Genomic DNA, 24,639 nt, shown 5'->3' with positions numbered 1-24,639 from the left:
TATGCTAGTATATCTAGAAGTGAAATTGCTGGTGTGAGGGTATTTGCATTTTTAATTTTCATAGATAATATCAAATTGCTTTCCATAAGTGTTGTACCAGTTTACACTCTTACCAGCAATATTTGCAAGTTCTCATTTCCTCACTGTCACCAACGGGGTTACTAATTTTTTGATACTTGCCAATCTGATAGGTAAAAAAATGGTCTCCTGGTACAGATCTAATTTACATTTCTCTCATTATAAATGAGCTCTATTATTGAAGGGGAGGAATAAACTTTCCTCTATCCTAGGTTCTTCTGGCTTGTTTAATTATCAAATAAATATGAGACATGATCAACAAGAGAAAATAACCAAATTTAATTACAGATGTACATATAAGAATCCCACATACCTGAGAGGTTCATAGATGGAAAGGGAAAATGAGGTATACACGACATTCTGAGCTAAGGATGTAAAAAGCCTTGGGGTTTCACAGGGGAAGAAGGTCATTCACAGAAAGATCAGAAGAGCAGATGTTTAGTAATTAGAAGTTTGCCCTGCCCCATAGAAAGGTCATAAAAAAGTTAATTTTAGTGAGGGCAAGGCCCCTAATTAAAATTCTTTATGGGAGAGGTAAAAGTTTCTCATGGGCCCTCAGAGCCTCAGTTGCCTTCAGCTCAAAGTAAATCACATGCCGAAGTGGCACATCTTTAGGAGGCGTGTTCAAAATCCCTTCAAGCTTGCCTTTGAAACTTTCTGAGAAATTTTACATTCTAGAAATTGGATTGATACATTGTTCCAGATTTCATTAAACCAGTCTCAGTTCAGTTGGGTTAAACACTTACGTCTCATTTCAGGAGTCTGTAATGCAGGTGGGTTCCCAAAGTTAGTCCTATGCCCCAAGTAATCATAGATAACATGAATTTCCTTAACTAATAAAGCCAGATAGAATGAAATTGTATTTAATGCTAATAATATGTCTAAAGACATGTCTATTTAACCAAACTAAACTCAAACCAGCTTTAGCATCAAATATTTTTCCCCAGGTCACGTGATCCTGAAAAGCATTGGGTTAGTTTCTATCATATTTTTGAGAATTTTTAATAAGTGCTTGCTTAAACCAATTAAGTAGAACTCTTACAAATGAGTAATACCATCCCAGAAATAGAAAATACCACACAACACATGTGAACATACAGACGGATGCAAACAGAGACCTCTTAGCCTTCGTTTTTAAATTACTAGCACAAGATGGGTATGATAATATAAAACTCACTAGTTGTAAAGTTTATCTGCTCAGATGGGTAAAGGTTGGTCTGATTAACATTTGTGGAGAAGACAATTAAGATTTATATTCTTATGAGGGAGTTTTGTAGTCAGAGTAGCAGTTTGTGCTTTCAAAAAAAACCTTGTTTCTCTTTTTTCCTTCAGTCTTAGGAATTGGGGATGATAAAGATAGGTGGGTTTTGAACTACTTCTAAAGCTGTATTTCTGGTTTTGCAAAGATTTGTAAGATAAGGACCCTTGCTATCAATATTCCCAATAATTGGTTTGTAGCTTAAGTGACATTATAGACTGATCTACCCATACAACTAATTACATCACCTTAATTTGTTTCTTCTCCTCTGGGTACATAGTTTTATTTCTTTATTATAGTAATTAAATTTTTAAAAATACGTTGTCAAGTTTTAGCTGGGACACCGGTAAATAGTAATGACAGTATCAAGCAATTCAATGTGTTGTAGCTGCCAGCCCCCGATACACACATGGACCACCAGAAATCAGTGAGTTATAGGAAACACACTCTTTATTCAGCCAGCTGGGTCTGCCAGGAGTATGCAGACCCCAAATTAAGCCCTGAAATGTAGAAGTACAGGGTTTTTAAGCCCTAAACCCCATTCTTCATTCTGTCTGAACACAAAATTCTATTTTTCTTCTATTTACTGTCAACCCACAGGTTGGTTGTGCAAGTGGGGGTACAGAAGCAGAAAGCTTATTGTTAGAATATTATGTTTCCATGGGTGATAGCCTATGTTCCCATATTCGATAGCCAAACAGTAATTTTCCAGCCAGTGCGTTCCCCACTGGCCTTAGCAGAAAATTAAATCCTTGATTCTTCATGCAGAACTTACTCATAGCCTCTATTTGGTAATACTAAAAGTTTAATAGAATTAATTCTTTTCCTTATATATGCAAACAAGAAATTGAGGGAATGTGGACCACAAGTTAACAAGAGGAGGAGGAGGATTAAAGGTCCAGCTACAGCAGATAAAAGGGTTGTTAGCCATGGTGACCAATTGAACATCTTATGAAACCAATTATTTGATTTTAGTCCCTGTTTTTCCCTGGAATCTAAATTTCTCTCTACTAGTCGTAAGCTCTCTGTAATTATTCCAGAGTTATTGGGATAGAAGCAACAGGTTTCACCTAGAGCCATACATAACCATCTTGTTCTAAAAATAATAAATCTAAACCTCTTCTATTTTGGAGGACTACTTCTGCTAGTGAATAAGCTTGGAACATCTTAGTTCACCCTAGTTGTGTGGTCTGGTGTAGTTGGTGGAGGAGAGTGCTTCCAAGGGCCCATGAGAGGCTGATTTTCCTATCTGGGGTCATCCACCACCCCTTTTGGTTCCTAGTGGCTCCCTTGTCTTGAAAATATATGTCCTCTTCTGCCTTATAGGTCAAAGACAGAGACAGTTCTGGGTAAAGGACAACAGTCAGTAGATGTGGTGGGGGCCCCACTGGCCTTGTAGCCATTGTTCTTGCCTCAGCATTGGCTCATCGTTTTCCCTCAGCCTCAACACTATTCCCTTTTTGATGCCTTTTACAATGAACAACAGCCAGAGCCTTAGGTATCTATATGGCTTCAAGTAAGGGTAAGATCTCTTCCTTGTTCTTGATGTCCTTCACAGCTGAAGTTAGAGGCCCTCTTTCCTTATAGATCGCTCCATGTACACATGCAGTAGCAAAGGCGTATCGGCCATCTGTGTAAATTGTGACTGCCTTATCCTTTCCCCATCTTAGTGCCTCAGTGAGGGTGATGAGTTCGGCCTTTTGAGCAGAAGTCCCATGGGAAAGAGTCTGTGACCAGATAGTGCCAGTTATGACCATTGCCCCAGCGTACCTTCTTCCTTCCTGCATGAAGCTGCTCCCATTTGTGAACAGAACTTCATTGGCCTCAGGCAGAGAGGAGTCCTTGAGGTCTGGCCATGAGGAACAGGCAGCATCAGTGACATCTATGCAGTCATGAATGGGGTTCTCGGGCTCTGGGTCTGGCAACAAATTGGTTGGGTTGATGAAAGTAGCTTTTGAGAAGTTGATCCTTGGGTGGTCAAGGAGGAGAGCCTGGTATTGAGTGATTCTGGAGTTAGTCACTCATTGTTCTGGGCTACTGCAGAGAAGAGCCTCTACCACGTGAGGGGCAGTAATGTCTACACTCTGTCCAAGGGTGAGTTTGTCAGGCTCTTTGACTAGGAGAGCCATCGCTGCTATGGCTTGTAGGCAGGGTGGCCATCTGGAGGCCACCGAGTCTAGTCTCTTTGATAGATAGGCTACTGGTCAGTGCCATTGGCCTAGCGTTTGGGTTAGGACTTTTTTGGTGATTCCTTTGGTCTCAGTCACAAAAAGATGAAATCCCTTGGTGATGTCTGGAAGAGCAAGGGCTGGGGCTCATATGAGTGCCTGCTTGAGAAGGTCAAAGGCCTTCTGTTCTGTCTCTGTCCAATTGAGGGGCTGATTTCCTCCTTTACTCGAGTACAGGGGCTTTACAGTCTCTGCGAACCCAGGAATCCAAAGTTTGCAATAGCCTGCCGCCCTGAGGATTTCTCTTACCTGTCTCATTCATGGTGGTGGGTACCGGAATCTGAAGAATGGCATCAATCTTCTGCCAGGAGAGAGTCCATTTTCCTCCTTCGAGGGTATACCCAAGGTATGCCACCTACTGGGTGCATAGCTGGGCTTTCTTAGCCGAGACCTGGTACTCATATGCCTCTAGGGTGCCGAGTAAGTCCCTGCTTGCCGTGAGACAGAGCTCCTCGGTTTCAGCTGCTAATAATAAACCATCAACATACCGGAGTAATGTACAGTCAGGATTACATTGATGGAAGGGACAAAGATCAGCACTTAGGGCCTTATTGAATAGTGTAGGAGAATTTTTGAATCCTTGCGGTTATAGCGTCCAGGTAAGTTGGCTCGAGAATCCCCCGTCTGGGTCTGTCCACTCAAAGGCAAAGATAGGCTGGCTGCTGGGGGCTAAGGGAATGCTGAAGAAAGCATCGTTTAAATCTAATATGGTATAAACAGTTCTCTCAGGAGGTAGCGAGCTCAGGAGAGTGTATGGGTTGGGTACAGTCGGGTGGATGGTTTCAACCTTCTTGTTCACTTCTCTTAAGTCTTGTACTGGCCAGTAATCCTGAGTACCAGGCTTCTGGACTGGGAGCAAGGGAGTGTTCCACAGCAATTGGCACAGCGTGAGAATCCCCACTTCCCGCAGCCGCTGGATATGCTTCCTTATACCGATTTTGGCATCTTGGGCAGTCGGGTATTGCTTAACTTGGACAGGGATCATGGTAGCAGTTAAACTCACTAATACCAGGGCATGGTGCCTAGCCAACCCTGGGGCATTGTTTTCAGCCCATGCCCCTGGATATTCTATCAGGAGTCTGTCTAGTAAGGGCCCGTGGACAGGTCTACATTTTCTTCCTTCTCGTAGAGGAGGTAATCTTCAGACAGAGGACAGGTAATTAAGATAGTTGAGGGGCAGATATGGACATCTGAGGTATACTATCTCTGAATGTGATAGTAGCCCTTAGCTTTTGGAGTAGGTCTCTACCAAGAAGTAGGGCTGGACATTCTGGAATTACAAGAAAAGAATGGGTCACTATCCCTTGCCTATAGTCCATATCTATAGTCCTTTCAGTGGTCCATGGATATTCTTATATTTTGCCTGTGGCCTCTTGGATGGTGGTCTTTCGTTTGGAGATTGCCCCCCCTGGATCGAGTAACACTGAGTGGGTGGCCCCTGTGTCCACCAGGAAGTTAACAGTTTTGCCCCCAATTTTTAAGGCTACCCTTGGCTCCTGGGGGCTTAGTGCGTAGGAGCCCCAACCCCGTCAGTCCTCTACCTCAACAACGAGGATTTTAGTCTTGTGTTTTCCCTGTTCTTTCGTGTTTTTCTCAGGACATTCATTCTTCCAATGGCCTTCTTTCTTGCAGTAGGCACATTGATTTTTTTCCCTACGGGTATGCAACCTTTACGTGGGCCTCTTTCTGACCTCCCTTGTCATGCTGTAGTCTTCCCTGATCTCGCCTCCTGTATGACAGCTATCATTATTTTAGCCATGTGTTTGGGGTCATCCAGTGCCTCCTTGTTGTTGAACACCTTCTGGGCTATCTCAACCAGTTGGGACAAGTTCATCCCTGGAAAACCTTCTAATTTTTGCAATTTACACCAGATATCAAGGGCTGCCTGAGTATCAAAGGCTACATTAATTGCCCGCTGGTTCTCGGGGGCTTAAGGACGTGGGGGTGTATACCCAGGATGCCTCTTGTAGTCATTCAAGAAATGCTCCAGGGGATTCCCAAGGTCCCTCTCTGTATAATTTCAGTTACCTTGAAAAGGTTAGTTGGCTGGTGAGCAGCCATCCTAATTCTCCCCGTTACAATCTGTTGGTACCAGTCTAATGCCATTCTCCCACCTGAGAATTATGTCCCCAGTATGGGCCGGTGGAGGGAAATTCTCCTCAATCTGTTCCAGTACTTCCTCAACTCTCCTCCCTCCTGTAGCTGTCTTTTGTGCTTCTGCCCAAATGCATCCACATTATTTCATGGTGAAGAGTGTAACTAAAAGCTATTGACAATCATTCCAAGTGGGGCAGTGAATCTGAAAGATGCTCTCTAAGAGTCCCATTAATGCCTGGGGTTTCTCAGAGAAAGGCGGATTCTGTGCCTTCCAGTTGTACAGGTCACTATTCAAGAATGGCGAGTAAAACATAAAGGGCCCATCTCTGTGCAGCCCCTGGGTTGGTGCTGCTCGCAAGAGGAGATTGGCCAGGGTAGTGATATCAGTTGGTGCCCCGCCAGGCCCGGGAGCAGGAGGCCCATAGGGGTTACCTGCTGGCCGTCTGAGGAGGTGAGGCGGTGGTATTTGGCCTCTGTTGTCCTGGATTATAGGGTGGGAGGAAGGTCACTGTCTTCTGGGGGAGATTGGAGGACTGAGGGAATGGGCTGTCTTGGAGATTCAGTTGCCGTATGTTTATATACTGTCTGTGTGTCATATGTGCTCACAACTAAGACTCATGCTCCTAGAGAAAGGTCACAGTGGCGGAGCTAAGTAGGGGGATTCTGAACAGGGTTTAACCATTGATCAATGTAGGGAAACTGATCAGGATGTCCCGGGTCTCCCATGACAATCTTCCAAACATTCCTCACTAAACCCCCATCAAAAGAACCCTCCAGAGGACAGTTTACACCAAAAGACAGCCACTAAACTTCACACAATGTTCTTAGTCTGCCTGGAGAAAACTTTATGCCGTAGTTATCTCCCTCTACAAACCCTTCTTTGAAATGTTGCAGGAGACACTCCAAGAGTGTCTTCTGTGAACACGGGCCTCCCCCCATCGCTTGCACAGAAAACACAAAACAGACATTCAGGTGAGAACAATTACTGTCATGCAGGTGGACCCAGAGAAGTCCGCCACCTACAACCTAGACAAGACCAAAGAAAATAGACAGAACCTGATAATAGGGCACAGAAGGTGGCATCCTGCAGCCAGGCCACAGTCCAGGAGATATGACTGCGTCCAGTCTCTCCACGGACCCCCAATGACCGGTCAACAGAAACAGAAAGGTACCTTTTATCCAGATGCCAAGGCCTCAAAGATTCCAGATTCCCGTTGGGACCAGAAACAGTGTGTCCTAAAGGTTGCATCCTTGACGATTGCATTAACCCTGTCACGGCATTCAAGGGCCCTGGAATGTCTCAGGTTGGCCACCCCTTTGAATCCATAACAGGGACAGCAACTGCTTCGGAGGCCGGTCTGGTCTTAGATCTCAGGGTCACTCCCTAAGATCTCGCTGGGGGCTCCAAATGTTGTAGCCACCAGCCCCTGAAAGATACATGGACCACCAGAACTCAGTGAGTTATAGGAAACAACACTCTTTATTCAGCCAGCTGGGTGTGCCAGGAGTATGCAGACCCCAAATTAAGCAGCCCCAAATTGTAGAGATAAAGGGTTTTTATGCTCTAAACCCCATTCTTCATTTTGTCTGAACACAAAAGTCTATTTTTCTTCTATTTACTGTTCACCCACAGGTCGGTTGTGCAAACGGGGGTACAGAAGCAGAAAGCTTATTGTTAGAATGTTATGTTCCCATGGGCGATAGCCAAGCAGTAATTTTCCAGCCAGCACAAATGGACTCAAGAGGGTGCAAAGGTTATTACTTTCCAGAGTCACTCTAATAGCCATAAGAAACAACTGACAGTCTGCAAGGCCCAGGCAGACAGAAAGCCAAACCATCCCTTTAGGATACAGGCACTAGCTATCCCTGGGAGAAAAGGGGTTAATAACCAGTTGGTCTGGATTTGGAAAGGAGAGGACAATGCAAAATTTTATTTGCCTCTCTCATTGGGCTCCGGAGGTAATCCATTTACAATACTTTTAAGGATCTTCCCTGAGTTTAAGAAATTCCCTAAATATGACCCTAAGTTCAGTTTTGATCAAGGAATGAAAAATATCTGAGGACAATCACCCGTAAGGGTTAACATCAATCTTATAGTATTTTGTACCTTTTCCTGAGTCAGAGATTAAGAAAATGCTCCAGTTATACATTAGAATCAAAGATGTAGTTATTAGGAGGGTTACATAAAATCAATTGGTGATAGATTAATGGGGCGGCAGAAAGCAAAGCAAGGGAATCTCTGGGTTTGGATAAAAAGTAAAATGGAGGGATACATACTCCTTTTACATTGACGGGTACAAGAGACCTAATAATTAACATTTACAGCACATAGAGATGGTATGCAGGAGACAAGATAACAAATAAGGGTCTCCTGCTCTGGTTCAGGGGTCGTGCCCTGAGGGATCTGGAAAAAAGGGATTGCTCTGACATTCAAAGGTATGTTATCTTAGATACAAAAAGATAATAGAGAAGCTCACCTAAGGTGAAGATTGACCTTTGTCAGGAAAGCCCAGGATGTGACTACCTGCTATGACCTACTTTTTAGTTAGGAATTTTTATGTTCGGATCATCCTATGTTGTTAATTTCTGTCTCCGAGTTTATAGGGGCCACCCTGCTGGCCTCCCCTGAACATGTCAGGTTTAATGTGTGGCCCCTTTTTCATCTACAGGGCCACTGTCATGGCATTTCATTTATTTACACATCTTTCAGAAGTCTTTTTAAAGATTATATAGCATTTCATGGTGTATATTACAACTTACCAGTCTCCCTGTTGATTTCTATTTTATGTTGTTTCCAAATTTTAATTCAAGCCATGTGTCAGTCTTTTATGGTTCTGGATTTCCTGTCTTACTGAGAAAGGCCTCTCCATACCCATACTTGTAAAAATATTTTTATTTTCCTGTGATACTTGTAATGGCTGAAAAATGACTGCTAAAAATTTGTTACTTGCAGGAAAATTACTGGTTGGCTATGTCCATGGGAACATAGGCTGTCACCCATAGGAACATAACATTCTAAACAAGCTTTCTGCTTCTGTAACCCCGCTTACACACCTGACCTGTGAGTTGACAGGTAATGAATAGAAGAAAGATAGCCCTTTGTGTTTAGACAGAATGAAGAATGGGATTTGGGGCTTAAAAACCCTGTACCTCTACATTTTGGGGCTGCTTAATTTGGGTTCTGCATACTCCTGGAAGACCCAGCTGACTGAATAAAGAGTGTTTCCTATAACTCATTCACTGAGTTCTGGTGGTCTGTGTATTTTTCGGGGGCTGGCTGCTACAACATTTGGAGGCCCCAGCGACATCTCAGGTAGGGTCCCTAAGATCTAAGACCAGACCGGCCTCCGAAGCAGTTGCTGTCCCTGTTACGGATTCAAAGGGGTGGCCAACCTGAGATGTTCCAGGGCCCTTGAATGCTGTGACAGGGTTAATGTGATCATCATGGATACAACTTTTAGGACATGCTCTTTATTCCTGATCCCGACGGGAATCTGGAATCTCCGAGACCTTGATGTCTGGATAAAAGGTACCTTCCTAGTTCTGTTGACTGGTCATTGGGGGTCTGTGGAGAGACTGGACACAGTCATATCTCCTGGACCATGGCCAGGCCGCGGGACGCCGCCTCCTGTGCCCTGTTGTCGGGTTCTGTTTATTGTCTCTGGTCCTGTCTAGGTTGTAGGTGGCCGACTTCTCTGGGTCCACCGCATCTCAGTAATTGTTCTCGTCTGAGTGTCTGTTTTGTGTTTTCTGTTTTGTTTTTTCTGTACAAGCGATGGGGGGAAGTCTAAGTTCACAGAGGACACCCTTGGGGTGTCTCCTGTGACATTTCAAAGAAGGGTTTGTAGAGGGAGCTGACTATGACATAAAGTTTTCTCCAGGCAGACTAAAGACATTGTGTAAAGTTGAGTGGCTGTCATTTGGCCTCCGGAGGGCTCTTTTGACAAGGGTTTGGTGAAGAATGTTTGGAAGGTTGTCATGGGAGACCCGGGACATGCTGATCAGTTTCCCTACATTGATCAATGGTTAAACCTTGATCAGAACCCCCCTCCTTGGCTTCGCTAGTGTGCCCTTTCTCTGCGGGAGCAGATTTTAGTTGTGGGCACCCTGAAACATACGGCAGCTGAATCTCCTAGACGGCCCAGTCCCTCAGTCCTCCAATCTCCACCAGAGGACAGTGACCTTCCCCCACCCTATAATCCAGGACAACAGAAGCCAAATAGCACCGACTCACCTCCTCAGATGGCCAGCAGGTAACCCCTATGAGCCTCCAGCTCCTGCTCTGTTGGGACATCAGCTGATACCACCACCCCAGCCATCCTCCCCCTGGGAGAAGCACCACCCCAGGGGCAGCACTCTGACAGGCCCTTTATGGTTTTGTGCCTTTCTCAACTAGTGACCTCTACAACTGGAAGGCACAGAATCCGTCTTTCTCTGAGAAACCCCAGGCATTAATGGGACTTTTAAAAAGTGTCTTTCAGACTCACTGCCCCACCTGGGATGATTGCCAACAGCTTTTAGTTATCCCCTTAACCCCTCAGAAGAACGTAGATGCATTTGAAATGAAACACAAAAGATACCTGTGGGAGTGAGGAGAGTTGAGAAAGTAGGGAAACAGATCGAAGAGGAATATCCCTCCACCTGCCCAGCCTGGAGACACAATTCTCAGTCAGGGAGAACGGCACAGATCGGTACCACCAGATTCTAATTGGGGGAATTAGGATGGCTGCTCACCAACCAACTAACCTTTCTAAGGTAACTGAAGTTATACAGGGAGGGACCTCAGGAATCCCTTGGAGCGTTTCTTGAACAAGGCGTACCAGGTATACAACCCCATTGATCCAGAGGCCCCTGAGAACCAGCAGGAAATTAATATAGCCTTTTCTACTCAAGTAGCCCCTAATATCTGAAAAATTAGAAGGTTTTGCAGGGATGAAACTGTCCCAACTGGTTGAGATAGCCCAGAAGGTGTTCAACAACAGGGAGGCACCAGATAACTACAAGTGCATGGCTCAAAATCCAAAGCTACTGTCATCGACCCAGTCAATCTTTTGCCAGACTCAGACCCCGAGACCCCCATTCATGACTGCATAGATTTCACTGACACTGTGTGTTCCTCATGGCCAGACCTCAAAGACTCCCCTCTGCCTGAGGCCGATGAAGTGCTGTTCATGGATGGGAGCAACTTCATGCATGAAGGAAGGAGGTATGCTGGGGCAGGGGCCGTAACTCTAACTGGCACTATCTGGTCACAAGCTCTTCCCCATAGGATTTCTGCTCAAAAAGACAAAACTCATCATCTTCACTGAGGCACTAAGATGGGGAAAGGATAAGACAGTCACAGTATACACTGACAGCCGTTATGACTTTGCCACTGCGAATGTACCCGGAGCCATCTACAAAGAAAGAGAGCTTCTGACTTCAGCTAGAAAGGACGTTAAGAACAAGGAAGAGATCTTATCCTTACTTGAAGCCATATGGAGGCCTAAGGCTCTGGCTATTGTTCTTTGTAAAGGGCATCAAAAAGGAAATAGTCCTGAGGCTGAGGGAAACTAACAAGCAGATGCAGAGGCAAGAGCAGTAGCCACAAGGCCAGTGGAGCCCCCACCACATCTACTGACTGTTGTCCCTTACCCAGAACTGCCTCTGTTTGAAGATAAGAGAGCCACTAGGAAGCAACAGCATTGGTGAATGACCCCAGATGGAAAAAAATAACAGACTCTCATGGGCCCTTGGAAAGACTCTCCTCCACCAACTACACCAGACCACACACCTAGGGCAGACGAAGATGCTCCAGAAGGGAGAAGAACCGCACAGGAAATTGCCTCGCGATGCCCAGTTTGTGCCCAAGTTAATCCAAAAAATGGGAAGATAGAAGAATCTAGGCATAGGGAAAGAGGAACTTATCTGGGGGACCGCTGGAAAGTCGATTTCACTGAAGTAACCCTGACTGTGGGGGGCTACAAATATTTACTTGTTTTTACAGACACCTTTTCAGGATGGGTAGAGGCCTTCCCTACCAGGAAAGAGACTGCCTTAGTAGTTACTAAGAAACTACTACAAGAAATCCTCCCTTGATTTGGTATCCCCAGAACTTTAGGGTCAGATGATGGGCCAGCCTCTATAGCAAAAGTATCACAGCAATTGGCTAGCTACCTAAATTTACAATAGAAACTCCACTGCGTCTACTGGCCCCAAAGTTCAGGCCAAGTAGAACAAATGAATCAGACCCTAAACGAGACATTAATCAAGTTAGTATTAGAAACTGGTGGGACCTGGGTAGAACTTCTCCCCTTTGTTCTTCTTCGAGCAAGTGTACTTTGTATATTAATAGATTCACCCTATTTGAAATTTTCTTTGGAAACCCCCACCTTTAATATTTAGAATAGAAGATGAAAAAAAAGGCAGAACTGCATAACCTTGTCTTACTTGAGTCTTTACAGGTCCTTCAAAGTGTACAGAAAGAGATTTGGTCCCGGTTTTGTGCTGTCTACTCAGCTCTGGGGGACGGACTTCCCCATCAGTTTCAGCCTGGGGACTCTGTGTAGATCCGGAAGTTCACTTCCAAAAGACTAGAACCCAAATAAAAAAGACCCTTCACTGTCTACCTGACAACACCCACTGCAGTTAAAGCAGACGGCATCCCATCATGGATTTATCACTCCCATATAAAGGCATCACAAGAATGGACAGCTCAAGAAGACGGACCCTTAAGACTAAGACTCAAGTGTACATAAGTATAACCCTCTGTTTCTTCCTCTCTTCCTCTTTAGCCCAGGCATTCGACCAGCCACAACCAGAAACCAGAAGGAACATTAACACTTTGCTAATGACAATACACAAGGTCTTAAATAAGACCACCGAGACATAGGACAAGATTGCTGGTGGTGTCTAAACCCAAAACTCCCTTACTATGTCGGGGTAGGAACTCCCCTAAACTTAATTGACCATCAGCAGGCTAGAACTTCAAGTTGATTCACTAGTAGAAGTAGTCCTCCAAAATAGAAGAGGTTTAAATTTATTATTCTTAGAACAAGATGGATTATATATGTCTCTAAGTGAAACCTGTTGCTTCTATGCCAATAATTCTAGAGTAATTAGAAAAAGCTTACTACTAGTATAGAAAAATTTAGATGCCAGAGAAAGACAGAGACTGGAATCAAATAACTGGTTTCATAAGATGTTCAATTGGTCACCATGGCTAACTACCCTTTTATCTTCTGTAGCTAGACCTGTAATCATCCTCCTCCTCTTGTTAACTTTTGGCCCATGTTTCCTTAATTTCTTGTTTACATATATAAAAAAGAAAATCAATTCTATTAGACTTTTAGTATTATACACTAGAGGCTATGAACAAATTCCACATGAAGAATCAAAGATTTGATTGTCTGCTAAAGCCAGTGGGGAATGTAATGGCTGAAAAATTACTGCTAAAAATTTGTTACTTGCAGGAAAATTACTGCTTGGCTATGTCCATGGGAACATAGGCTGTCACCCATAGGAACATAACATTCTAAACAAGCTTTCTGCTTCTGTAACCCCGCTTACACACCTGACCTGTGAGTTGACAGGTAATGAATAGAAGAAAGATAGCCCTTTGTGTTTAGACAGATTGAAGAATGGGATTTTGGGCTTAAAAACCCTGTACTTCTATATTTCGGGGCTACTTACTTGGGTTCTTCGTACTCCTGGCAGACCCAACTGGCTGAATAAGGAGTGTTTCCTATAACTCACTCACTGAGTTCTGGTGGTCTGTGTGTCTTTCGGGGGCTGGCGGCCACGACATACTTGGATACCTTTTCTTTTGATATTGTCCGGGAAGGAAATTTCTAGGTTCTTCTGGCTGATCTAATAATCAAAATGACATAAGACAAATTATCAGGAGACAGACAAAATTAAACTTCAATAACATGTAGATGTCCTATATATGTGAGAAAGACTCAGGAAATCTCAGTAACTCCCCATGTTGTGGCTGCCAGCCTCCAAAAGACACACGGACCACCAGAACTCAGTGAGTTATAGGAAACAAACTCTTTATTAAGCCAGCTGGGTCTGCCAGGGGTACACAGACCCCAAATTAAGCAGCCCTGAAATATAGGGGTACAGGAGTTTTAAGCCCAAAATCCCATTCTTCATTCTGTCTGAACACAAAGGGCTATCCTTCTTCTATTCATTACCTGTCAACTCACAGGTCAGGTGTGTAAGTGGGGGTACAGAAGCAGAAAGCTTGTTTAGAATGTTATGTTCCTATGGGTAACAGCCTATGTTTCTATGGACATAGCCATGTTCTCATGGGCATAGCCAAGCAGTAATTTTCCTGCAAGTAATAAATTTCTAGCAGTCATTTTTCAGCCATTACACCCAAAATGTCAGAAGCTATTATCTTAAATACCACCTTTAGCTAAAGATAAATATGGATTTTGATGGTGGGGAGTCCTTAATGGGAGGTTACCAGGAAAAGCACAGTAAACAAGGATAGGATTGTATAGACTTAAGTTTAAGCCTTCTCCATGGATAAAGGTTTTCAGAGATTTAGATACCCTTCTATTTTGCTATAATGAGGAAAACACTCTTACAAGGGGAGATTTCCCTTATACATGTAAATGTCTTAGTACTTTCAATATAAAAATGTCCAAACCCATAGAGAATTTTTACAAGAGTTTGAGCCAAAACTTGACGACATTGCAGGGAAGTGAGATCTCAAATGCTAAGGAGGATGACAATTTCTTTTATACATTTGGAATAAGGAGAGAATGTAAGGAAGAGTACATCAAGGTAGAATAAAGGATCATTAACAAGATTATGTGCTCCCTTGAGGGTGGTTAAGGCTACCAGGGGTCTGGAAAAGATTACTTCTGTGAACCTAGACACCGAGAGCAATGGTTAGGCCTTGCTTGAGGCAAAGATAACCTTGTACTAGAGGAGTTTATAGGCTTCAAACATAACTTCGCATGACCTGCCCAGTTAGGAAGTATGATCAGCTCACCCTGTGAGGTTACTTTCAGTTAGATTTATTACAGCGCCCCTTTTTTACCCACATTATAAAGAGTAACTCCTGCTTGGCTCTCAGAGCTTATCTCATGTTTGCTGTTACTTTAAATTAACCAGTCTAAAATAAGGTCTCCAAAGAGGTATATTTTGGGGTGGTAGACTCTGCTCCCTTTCAATATTTACTTTAAATTTTTTTCTAGAATATATTTGGCTCATGACATTTTATTGTCTCTGTTTACCACTGTGGGCATTCAGAGTGAGTCACCCCAGGCTGTGTGTTAATGGTATGTGGGTTGTTTTGAGCAAACGGCTTCAGTTGTGGGCTCAAGAGAAACTTCTGCCCCTCCCTTAACTACCTAAAAGAACTTGAATTAAGGGACTTTCCCAAAATAAGAGATTAGAGATAACCTTTTTTACCTATCTATAAGACAGGAAAACTTCTATTTATTAAACAACTACTTTTCTATCCTCCTGCAATGACCCTTTCAAACCCCTAAGGCACCTTCCTTCATCCCTAGCTCACAATGTCTTATGTCCCTGAACTTTTCATGCATGTGGGGTCTCTGACTCTCATGTGTTCAGGGTTCCCATATGTACGTATGTATTCAATTTTATTATTTTCTCTTGCTAATATATCTCTTGTCTATTTGATTATTAAACCATTCCCAATGCCTGCTAGAGGTCCTATGGACTGGGAATGGACAAAACCTTACCTGGTAACCTCCCTGTGAGAACATAACCCCTTGCCCACAACAGTTACTCTCAGGGTTTCCTGTCAATACTGAACCTTATATAAAGAAGGCACTTGATATATGTATTTTGAATGAAAATGAAATATAGGTTAGTTAAAAGAAGAAGCAAAGAACACTGAAATGTCTTAAAATTATGAATCTATTGAAGTACTACCAGTCCAAATCTCCTTTTGGCTCTTCTCAAGTGGCCTGAAGATTCCCTGCTCCTCCTCAGACCCTGAGTGTGGAGTCATTCACACCTGAACCTCAATCCTCCCACCTTTCCTGCCACTTAAGACTCCATGGCATTTAACTAGGCACTCAGCCTCTTAAGTCTCAGTTTCCTCTTTGGTAGATTGGGAATTATACCCATCTCATCAGTTCTTGTGAAGATAGAGAAAATGTGTGTAGAGCACAGCACCTGATAAGTAGGAAGTGCTCAATAAATGGTAACCCATTTTTAATGCTGATTAATGCCTTCTGATGAATCATTTTTGTTGAGAAGAACCTAACTAAAGGTGTAGATCACGATAAATCTTTCATTTTAGTTGCTGCTGTAAGTTCTACCCCTGAAACACTTCCTCCCACCCACTGCTGCCACCTGACTTCACCTCCCACCGAGATTTACTCTTGAATCATTGCTGCTATAGTGATCTTTTCCAAACCCAAATCAGTGAATTTATTTATCCTACTTAAACTGTATGGATCCCCATGTATGAGAAAAGGTCTAGCTTCTGAGCAAGCCTCTCAAGACCTGGTCCATCTCTGCTGCTATATCACCTGCATCCCTCCTGGCCTTTCACCCCAGCTCCTCAGATGCACTCCTTGTGGTGTTTTCTGGGCTAGCCAGCTTGTCGGACACTCTGCCCTGTCTTTGGCTCAGAACACTCTTCCTCTTCCCTCTAGTGTTCCAGGCTGCCTGGTGAACTCCTCCGTCTTCAAAACCCAGTTCACAAAGCTCATCCCCAGGGATGTGTTTGTTAACTCACCTAAACAGAGCTGATCATTGCCCCTTAGGGCCACCACTATATTTAATACATACTCCAGGGTTAGACCACATACGTCTTGATTGTGGAGCTGATCTGGCCTCAACATTAGACTGAGCCAGCTGACCCATCCTGTTTTGTATGTTAATCATTGGTTATTTATCTACTTCTTTTACTGGACTTTGAGTCCCTTGAAGGTAGGACCATAGATTCCTCTCCTTTTATTTCCATAGCCTGACCTCACTATGTCTGGGAACTTGCTTTGGAGTGTCCAAATAACAGTAACAGTAGTAGGACTGGCCGAGATGGGCCATGGATTGCTCCTGTAAGAATGAGAACATTTGGCTTCTTCCTCTCCAGGTGCTCTCTCTAATCCTGAGTTCTTCAATTATGGGGTGGAAGCATATGAAGCCTGCAAAAAGAGGTCTTTGACCAGTGACATAATTGACGAGCAGAAAAAGGTTCAGGAGGCTGATCTAGTGATTTTCCAGGTTTGTTTTTCCCCTAATTACTATAATTAGATTCATGCTGTGTAAAAACTCTTTCTAAAGAATGAGTTTTATGCTCCTTGAAGTGTTATTGATGTTTTTAGCACATTTGCACACTTATCTATGTCTAGTTGGATAAGGAGATTTATGTAGCCAGTATCACTCATTCAAAATCCTGACCTCCAAGTAAATAAGAATGATTTTCCCTTTAGCCCAGTGGTTCAAGAAACATCTGAATCATGCATATCATGTTGCTTTTATTCCCTTTGGAACCCTATCCCCAGACAGGCACAGGCTGCACAAAAACCAGATTTGTCTACACCAGTGTTTATCAGGGATTTTTAATCAAGTGCAGCTCTTGCTTTAAATATCCTGACCATCAAGAGGAAAATCTTTTGTTTTCTGCCTCTCGCTTGTTGCCTCAGCTGCTCACTGTTCTTGTATTCATTCACAAATTGTTCCAGGGTTGGGGATTCTCTGCAGAGAGAAGGCCCAGGACACTGCTTCTAAGGGTTCTAACTCACCCAGGCCTCTCCCCGGCACAGCTAGACAGACTTGCAGTCATGAGTGTGACCATAAGCCTGGCAGCAAAATAAACAAGTACTTTTTGGGAGTCATTGGGTTGATGAAAATCTAAGTCAAACTAGTAAAAAGGGGAATTTATTCTAAGGGCCCTCCTCACTTAGGTCTTCTGGAACCCAAGGACAGACTGTGGCAAGGGAGAATCTTGGACGCCTTTGCTCTTTCTTCTTCTGGGTCTCATTTTTCTTTCTCCACATGCTGCCGCTGTTCTCTTGGACTGGCATCTCTAGATCCAGAATCTCCAAGATCTATCTGATTGGTCCAGGTTGTCTGTTTCCTAGCTCTGCTTGACAGCAGGGAGTATTCAGGAGAACAAGACCACCTCTTCCTGGCACCAGGATGATGGATGGGGCTATATCCAGCCTGGCCTTAGAACCATGCTCAGCTCTCTCGCTCTTCTTTTCCTGTCTCCCTGGGGTCAGCTGACCACTCATATAACTGGGTAACTAAAGCAAGCTAAGACCTATTGTTTTTACAGTGGATTTTCTTTTTTACTACCCCATTTCACATCTCTTCTCCCCACTGCTTTCCCTCTTCCTGATACTCTGCATAGAGGGTCTGCATTGTTAGTTTATTTTTTTCATTCAGCACTACTACTACTACTGTTATCATAGCTCACCATTCACTGAGCAATTTCTCTGTTCTGGGCACTATGATGTGTCGCTAAATCCTCACCACAATGCTGTGAGCTAGCGACTAGTAGTAACCCTATTTGCAGATTAGGAGGAGGAGGGACAGAAAAGGTAAGAAACTTGTCAAATATCAACCAGCAATAGGTTGTGGAGCTTGGATTTCAATGCCAAGTCCTGAGTTAGATTTATAGTGAAAGCACACGAAACGTGGACTTCCTTCACCTTTGGTAGCAGATTATTATCCATCTCTCTTCATTGATGACATCATTGCAATAGTGTTAAGGCTCCCATGAGAACTAAGGGAACTTCAGGTAAGTCTTACTGCTGGCGTATGGAATCTGAGGATAAGGCTTTAGTTTGTGTCTTCTCAGAACCTAACTCAGTCTGACTCCCAGATGCCAGCAACTCACCCCCCAGGCAGACACTTTTCTACACCCTTCCTCTTGTCCTCTTGATTGGACCCATGACAGAGACTGCTGCCACAGAACCAGCAGAGCTTCCCAGCACCCTCCTGCCTACTCAGGGACCAGCATTAGGGGGATACCTGGGACCAGCATTAGGGGGATACCTGGGACCAGCATTAGGGGGATACCTGGTCCCTGAGTAGGCAGGGGGATGATAAACCAGCTGTAACAGCAACCAGGACCATGGTCAGCTCTCCCCACCCCACCCCACCATCCTGTGTCCACATTGCATGCCTCAGAGTGAAAGGAGCAATGTGTCCTTATTCATGCTGCCATGTGGGTTACATTCCTGCCCAGTCGCCTGGGAAGAGAAAGGGAGCGGGATTCCTTCTGAGTCACCAGATAGAATAAACTACTAAATCTGAAACAACTGCCTCATTTTATGTCCTTGGTGTTGTCTCCAGTTCCCTCTGTACTGGTTTAGTGTGCCGGCCATCCTAAAGGGCTGGATGGACAGGGTGCTGTGCCAGGGGTTTGCCTTCGACATCCCAGGATTCTATGATTCTGGTTTTCTCAAGGTATGTGCTTTGGGATAAGCATCACTATAAGAGAAGGAAGGGGGCATCTCATTAAGTTATATTTCTGGTTTGCTTTTTTAAAAATAAATACTGTGTAAGTGGTGGGGGTGGTTAAAGAGGGGAAAATAAATTAAACAAACAAACAAATAAATAAATATTGATCGATTGAGCATCAGCTATGTGCAAAGAAAGCCCTGTGTGCTGTACACCATGAGAAAAGCATTGTTTTGAAGTCATAGAACTTTGCCTAGTGAGGGATATAGACACATCCACAGCTAACTACGTGCATGGCCAAAAGGCCTAGGGCTGGTGTCAGGGCAGGGTGAAGTGGGCCGCACGTGATCAGCCCTGGCTCCAAGAGGCAGAATAGAGCTCTGGCCTCACACCAGTTCACCTCTCAGTGCTTCCCATTCCTACCTAGAAAAGATAATACGACACCTACGTAGCAGGGTGAGGATTGCATAGAAGCTGCTGGATACCCAATACGTGGTAGATATGAATTTCTTACTAAAATATGTGATTTTAAAAAATTCTAAAAGCCTCAGAAAATAGTGCAGATAAGGAAAATGCTGAGTCACAAAGATCTGGCTTTAACCATAGGTAATGGTTTAGTGAGTGCCATGTGTCTACACCATTCATCGCCTCTTGCAGCCCTCACAGACACCCAGGTCAGCGCCTCTGACTTACCCTCTTCTCCCCCCACATGGCTGAAGTCCACTGTCTACCAGAAGCTGGGACAGATCTGAGCTCTGGGGTTGCTCAGTCCACTTTTTCTGATTGTTCCCTCCCCTCCTTCCGTTGGATGTAGTTGTCACCTATTGCTGGGCTTGCTAGTAATGGGAATGTTATATTTGTCCATCCCTGGAGGGAACTGACCTCCAATTTCCCCTCCTGGTCATTATAAGGCTTTGTGCTGGAGTAACAGTAGCATTTGTTTGTCTCTGCCTCTGGAATCCATGCAAACACATTTGCTTTTTCTTCCGCAGGATAAATTGGCCCTTCTTTCAGTAACCACTGGGGGCACGGCAGAGATGTACACAAAAACTGGAGTCAGTGGACATTTTAAGTACTTCCTGTGGCCCCTGCAGGTACCCATTGTAGTCCTACCCTTACCCGTCAGTCTCCCACAGCTCCCCCAGAGATGTGCCAGAAGCCTGTAGCCCAGACCATTTTGACTACCAGAATACAGAACATTATAACAATTTACCCTTTTTAATTTTTTACTTAGCAGGACTGCAAAGGTTGGCCAATAAGGACAACATGTATCATAATGATAGCCTTTGGTATTGTCTGGGTGGGAGCTAAGCCAAACCTGGCTCTGTGCATGGTAAACAGAATCACCCCAGGTGGCCCTGTGCAGGCACTGAGCACTGGCAGAGGTGTAGCGACCTCCACAAGCGTGTCTCTTGAACGCGGCATCGTTCTCAAACCTTGGTGAGAGGTGCCCTGGGTCAAGCATTCTTGAGAGCCTCACGAACCCCCTACAGGTGAGGTCCCTGGAGCCAGGGGCTGTGTCTCCTCCCCAGAGGCCCCCGCTCCAGGTTTTGAGGACTCAGGGCTCATGCTCCAGGGTGGAGGCCAGGCTATCTGTGTATGCACCCCTGGGCCCGAGGGCTGGCGGAGGATGGCTTTCTACAAAGGAGAAAGCAGTGGGCAAGGCATGTTCAAGCAGCCTGTGATTAGGGAAAAAAAGGGTCAGGCCACCACATCTTGGTACAGAACTCCAGGGAGGCCAAGAAACTGAGATGGGGACTGTTCTTCCAAGTAGTTATGAGGGATGTTTGCAGAGGGAGGAGATCACATATTTAACAGTTTGTGAGTGCTCTTTTAAAAGGTAGACGGTGGTATGTGGGCCTCTTGCCTTCCAACCAACCCTTCATAGAGCAGGCCTAGAAAAGGTGTAGGTTTTAAGGGAAGGAATACAGAGGGAGGAGAGTGATAGTTCTAGAAAATAAGTAGTCTTCTGTGAAAGGAGATGAGACAGCGATTGTATTTAGTGACGCTCTGCTGAAGGAAATGATGTTACAAGCCTGAAGTTCTTTCTCCACAGGCCAACCAATCTCTTACGTGCCATTAGCTAAGTTTAAATTCTTGTTTTTAAAAATCTTTATATCTTTTCAGTTTGCAAAAGTACGTGTTCTAGAAAAAAGTGAGACTATAAAATATAAAAATAGAAACTCAGTCCTCCTAATCGTACCTTAAAAATAATCACTTTTAATGATTCTATGTATTTCCTTATGGCCCATGTAAATTCTTACATATATATTTTTTATTATTAGGTATATTATGTTTATTTTTTTAAATAAATGCTATGCCATAAATATAGCTTCATAGTTCTTGTTTTCATTTCACATATATCTTGCACAACCTTCCATGGTGGCATTTTTTAGCTAGAATAATCTCATTCTAGAATAATCCATTTTATGAATGTACCATAATTTGCCTAATCAGTCAAAACCATAAAGTATAGTGTCTGAATCAGCAGCAAAGATTACGGATTAATCTCAGTGATCAGAACGGGGAACTTCCAGCCACCCAGAGTTCTTTACTTCACTTGTAAAGGCCAGCATCCTAAGAGTATAGGGCCCCTCAGTTGTTTTCAGTTACGCAGTAGCATTAACGTTGTTCAGTTATTTTTTAAAGGTTTGTTTCATACCATTTTTCCCTTTAATTATTTAACTGAATGATATGTAAAGGGTGTGGCTTCTAATCATTTATTTTCTTTCTTTCTGGCTATAGCATGGTGCGTTGCACTTCTGTGGATTTAAAGTCCTTGCCCCTCAGATAAGTTTTGCTCCTGAGTTTGCATCAAAAGAAGAAAAACAGGGGATGGTGGCATCCTGGGCCCAGAGACTGAAAACGATCTGGAAAGAAGAGCCCATCCACTGCACACCACCTTGGTACTTTGGGGAGTAACACTTTGTGCCATGTACACATCATAAAACATGCAAGCACACGCAAAGAGATGATGCTGTAATAAAATGAAATTACAACAAAGTTAACTGGATTTATTTAATGATGTGCGTGAATGTCTTCAGAGTTTTACACAGCCAGATCCAATATGTCAGCAATCAGCTGGTTGCACTGAATTCTATTCTGACTAATAGTTTTCACCCAGGCTTTCTTTTCTAATTGCTTTCCATTTCCCTGTGTTCCGTCTTCATGGGTAATGCTGTTTTCAGATAGTTCTCTTCACATGAAGCTGGATTTGTTAGTTTTGTGTTTTGTTTGATTTCATAACTTGAGAGTTTCTACTTTTTCATAGGAAAGTTTAATCTTTTCATAGCTAGTGTTTTACTGTATTTGGACTTATTTCTTCCATCTTTTTTTTTTTTTACTTGCATTATGACTACAAAGTTTTAATTAACAGCCATTTAAAATATATTTAAAATCATTGTGTGCCGATTACAGTGAAAATTTCCAAACAGTAGTCTGAGGCCATCTTATCGCTATGCATGTGTTCATTAACACTACTAATTACCGCACAGCAGAGGTGTGGATGGATGGAGGTGTCTCCCTAAACACAAGTTTAAGAGATTAAATCTCCTCCTTTGTCTTCCCTCCTCTTCCTCCTCCTCCTCCTCCTCCTCCTCCTCCTCCTCCTCCTCCTCCTCCTCCTCCTCCTCCTCCTCCTCATAACTGCTGAGTAAAGGGGCCCTTCTTCCTCATTCCCAACACCCCCACAGGCCCCTTCACATCAGACTCGGCCTATACTTCTAACTGGATCCTCCTCATCAAACACCATCTTGTTGGGATTCTCTTCTTTGAACCACTTTTCACCTGCAACATCTTTCTCTTCTTCCTCAGCATCATCAAACCCTTATCTGTCTGCATTTTCTTCCTCCTCTTTCCATCTGATGCATCAACAGATGTTTCTTCATATGCATCTTCTTCCTTTTCACCTGAACCTTCTCACTCTCAGAGCTTTCCTCAGCACTCTCTCAGAACCACCTTCTTCAAATTCTAATCTTTCAGAGTCATTGTCTCCTCTCTTCCAATTAGTTTTTAGAGCCACCTTCAAACTTTTTTCAGAGCAGACATCCTCAGACCTTTGTGGTCTGATTGCTTTTCAGGGTCACTTTCAGACCTTTCACAAAGCCGTTATCTTCTTAATCTTTTTTGAGTCTCTTCTTTTTAGATTCTCTTTCGAGACCATTCTTGTCAGACTTTCAGAACTGCCTTCTTTAGACTCTCTTTTGAGGCCACGTTCTTTAGCATCATTTTTAGAAGGATCTTCTTCAAAATCTCCCCATCTTCTGTTTTTTCAAATATCTTTTCGTAAACGCGTTCTTCTTTTTTTTAAAGGATTTAATCCAGTATTTATTCCACACGTACAATCATTCTCTGTAATCTGAATACAAGTCATAAGAACAATCTATCCAATAATTTGCCAATAATCTATAGTGCAGCACAGCATTATGATAAGTCTTATGTTTTATTATATGTCTCTGTTCTAGATTAAGTTTAAATATTCAAATAGCAATTTCAATTATCAATTAAAAAATGTTTTCAACCTTAAAGGACACTGTATCAAGCTATTTCATAATTTACGTATTTTCCATTTATAAAAATGCTTTGGAGGCTTGAGGCTTGAATCTATTTCTCTACTCATCCTCCCCACCCTCCCCCAGTTTTATGTTAGTATAGAGTTGCTGCAAGAATGCTAGCAAAGCCATTAATTTTTTTAATATACTTTAAAATCTGAGAAATTCAAGAATAAAAAAGATTATATTCATGTATTTTTTCAAATAAAAAAGGAAAATAAATTTTAGGCATACTAACAGTGCCCCTTTGAGATTGAATGCTAAAAAGACTTTTGATCAAATCATAGCCTAATTTAAACCTCTGTGTAAGAAATTAACTTTTCATAAATTCTCTCTGAAGTTAATTGTGGAGAATATTAAGTGTTACATATTAACAAGAACCAAGATAATATATTGTGGAAAAGAATGTTAATCCTATAACTACTGCCCTCATGTACATTGAAAGCACATAATTCTCCTATAGGAGACATCCAAGATCCATTCTCAAAGTATTTAGCATTCTATTACAAAAAGCAGTCATGCCAATTTCAGTACACAAACCATAATCCCGCACCTACAAAAGAATATAATTAGCAGCAGTTTATTGCCTTATACAAATTTAACCAACATGGCAACTATGCCAAGGAAATTAAAACATTTTCAGGACACATAAACAGACTGTATATCTCAAAAGCAATTAAAAATGCAAGAATAATCCTTAAGTGGACTTATACATATTGCAACTAGAGCAATCCTAAATAATTCAATGAGCATAGTTAGTAGCTACATGGAAATACGAAATACTCCAGTGAAAGCAAAACAAATTAATTTTGGCATCTAATTATGATGATATAGAAACAGTTGTATAAAATCAGACAAAGTTTATAGTAATATATATCAATTTTTTTTTCTCATCAAATGGGTTAGGTATGTAGTGCCTAATGAACAAAAGAGGAGGAGAAGTTGAAGAATTTGCCATTGTGGAGAACTGAGGGATACAGCAGAGGGTCATACACAAGTCCTGAGTTCTGTCCTAGTTTTGCCGGTAACTGACAGGCCTTGA

At 43.0% G+C, this 24,639-nt stretch overlaps 1 protein-coding gene across 5 annotated transcripts in view; it reads left to right on the top strand.

Annotated features, from left to right (window-relative positions):
- The window catches only part of NQO2 (N-ribosyldihydronicotinamide:quinone reductase 2), a 29,490-nt gene extending 7,440 nt beyond the window's left edge, over positions 1–22,050 (top strand). For 3 of the 5 annotated variants that reach the window (XM_016166690.2, XM_016166688.2, XM_016166689.2), the window contains 4 exons: positions 16,730–16,860; positions 18,940–19,053; positions 20,040–20,141; positions 21,793–22,050. In XM_016166690.2, the coding sequence (XP_016022176.2) occupies positions 16,730–16,860; positions 18,940–19,053; positions 20,040–20,141; positions 21,793–21,969 (524 nt within the window). In that variant the 3' untranslated portion in view covers positions 21,970–22,050. Of the gene's footprint in view, positions 1–10,788; positions 10,868–16,729; positions 16,861–18,939; positions 19,054–20,039; positions 20,142–21,792 lie in introns of all 5 variants that reach the window. The other 2 variants (XM_016166692.2, XM_036237499.1) reach the window with 2 other exon arrangements.
- The last annotated feature ends 2,589 nt before the right edge of the window (positions 22,051–24,639 follow it).

The sequence above is a fragment of the Rousettus aegyptiacus genome, unplaced genomic scaffold (genome assembly GCF_014176215.1).
Source record: "Rousettus aegyptiacus isolate mRouAeg1 unplaced genomic scaffold, mRouAeg1.p scaffold_m13_p_1, whole genome shotgun sequence".
Classification (NCBI taxonomy): Eukaryota; Metazoa; Chordata; class Mammalia; order Chiroptera; family Pteropodidae; genus Rousettus; species Rousettus aegyptiacus.
Note: the sequence above shows the minus strand (reverse complement) of the source record. Positions and strands in the feature narration are given on the sequence as shown.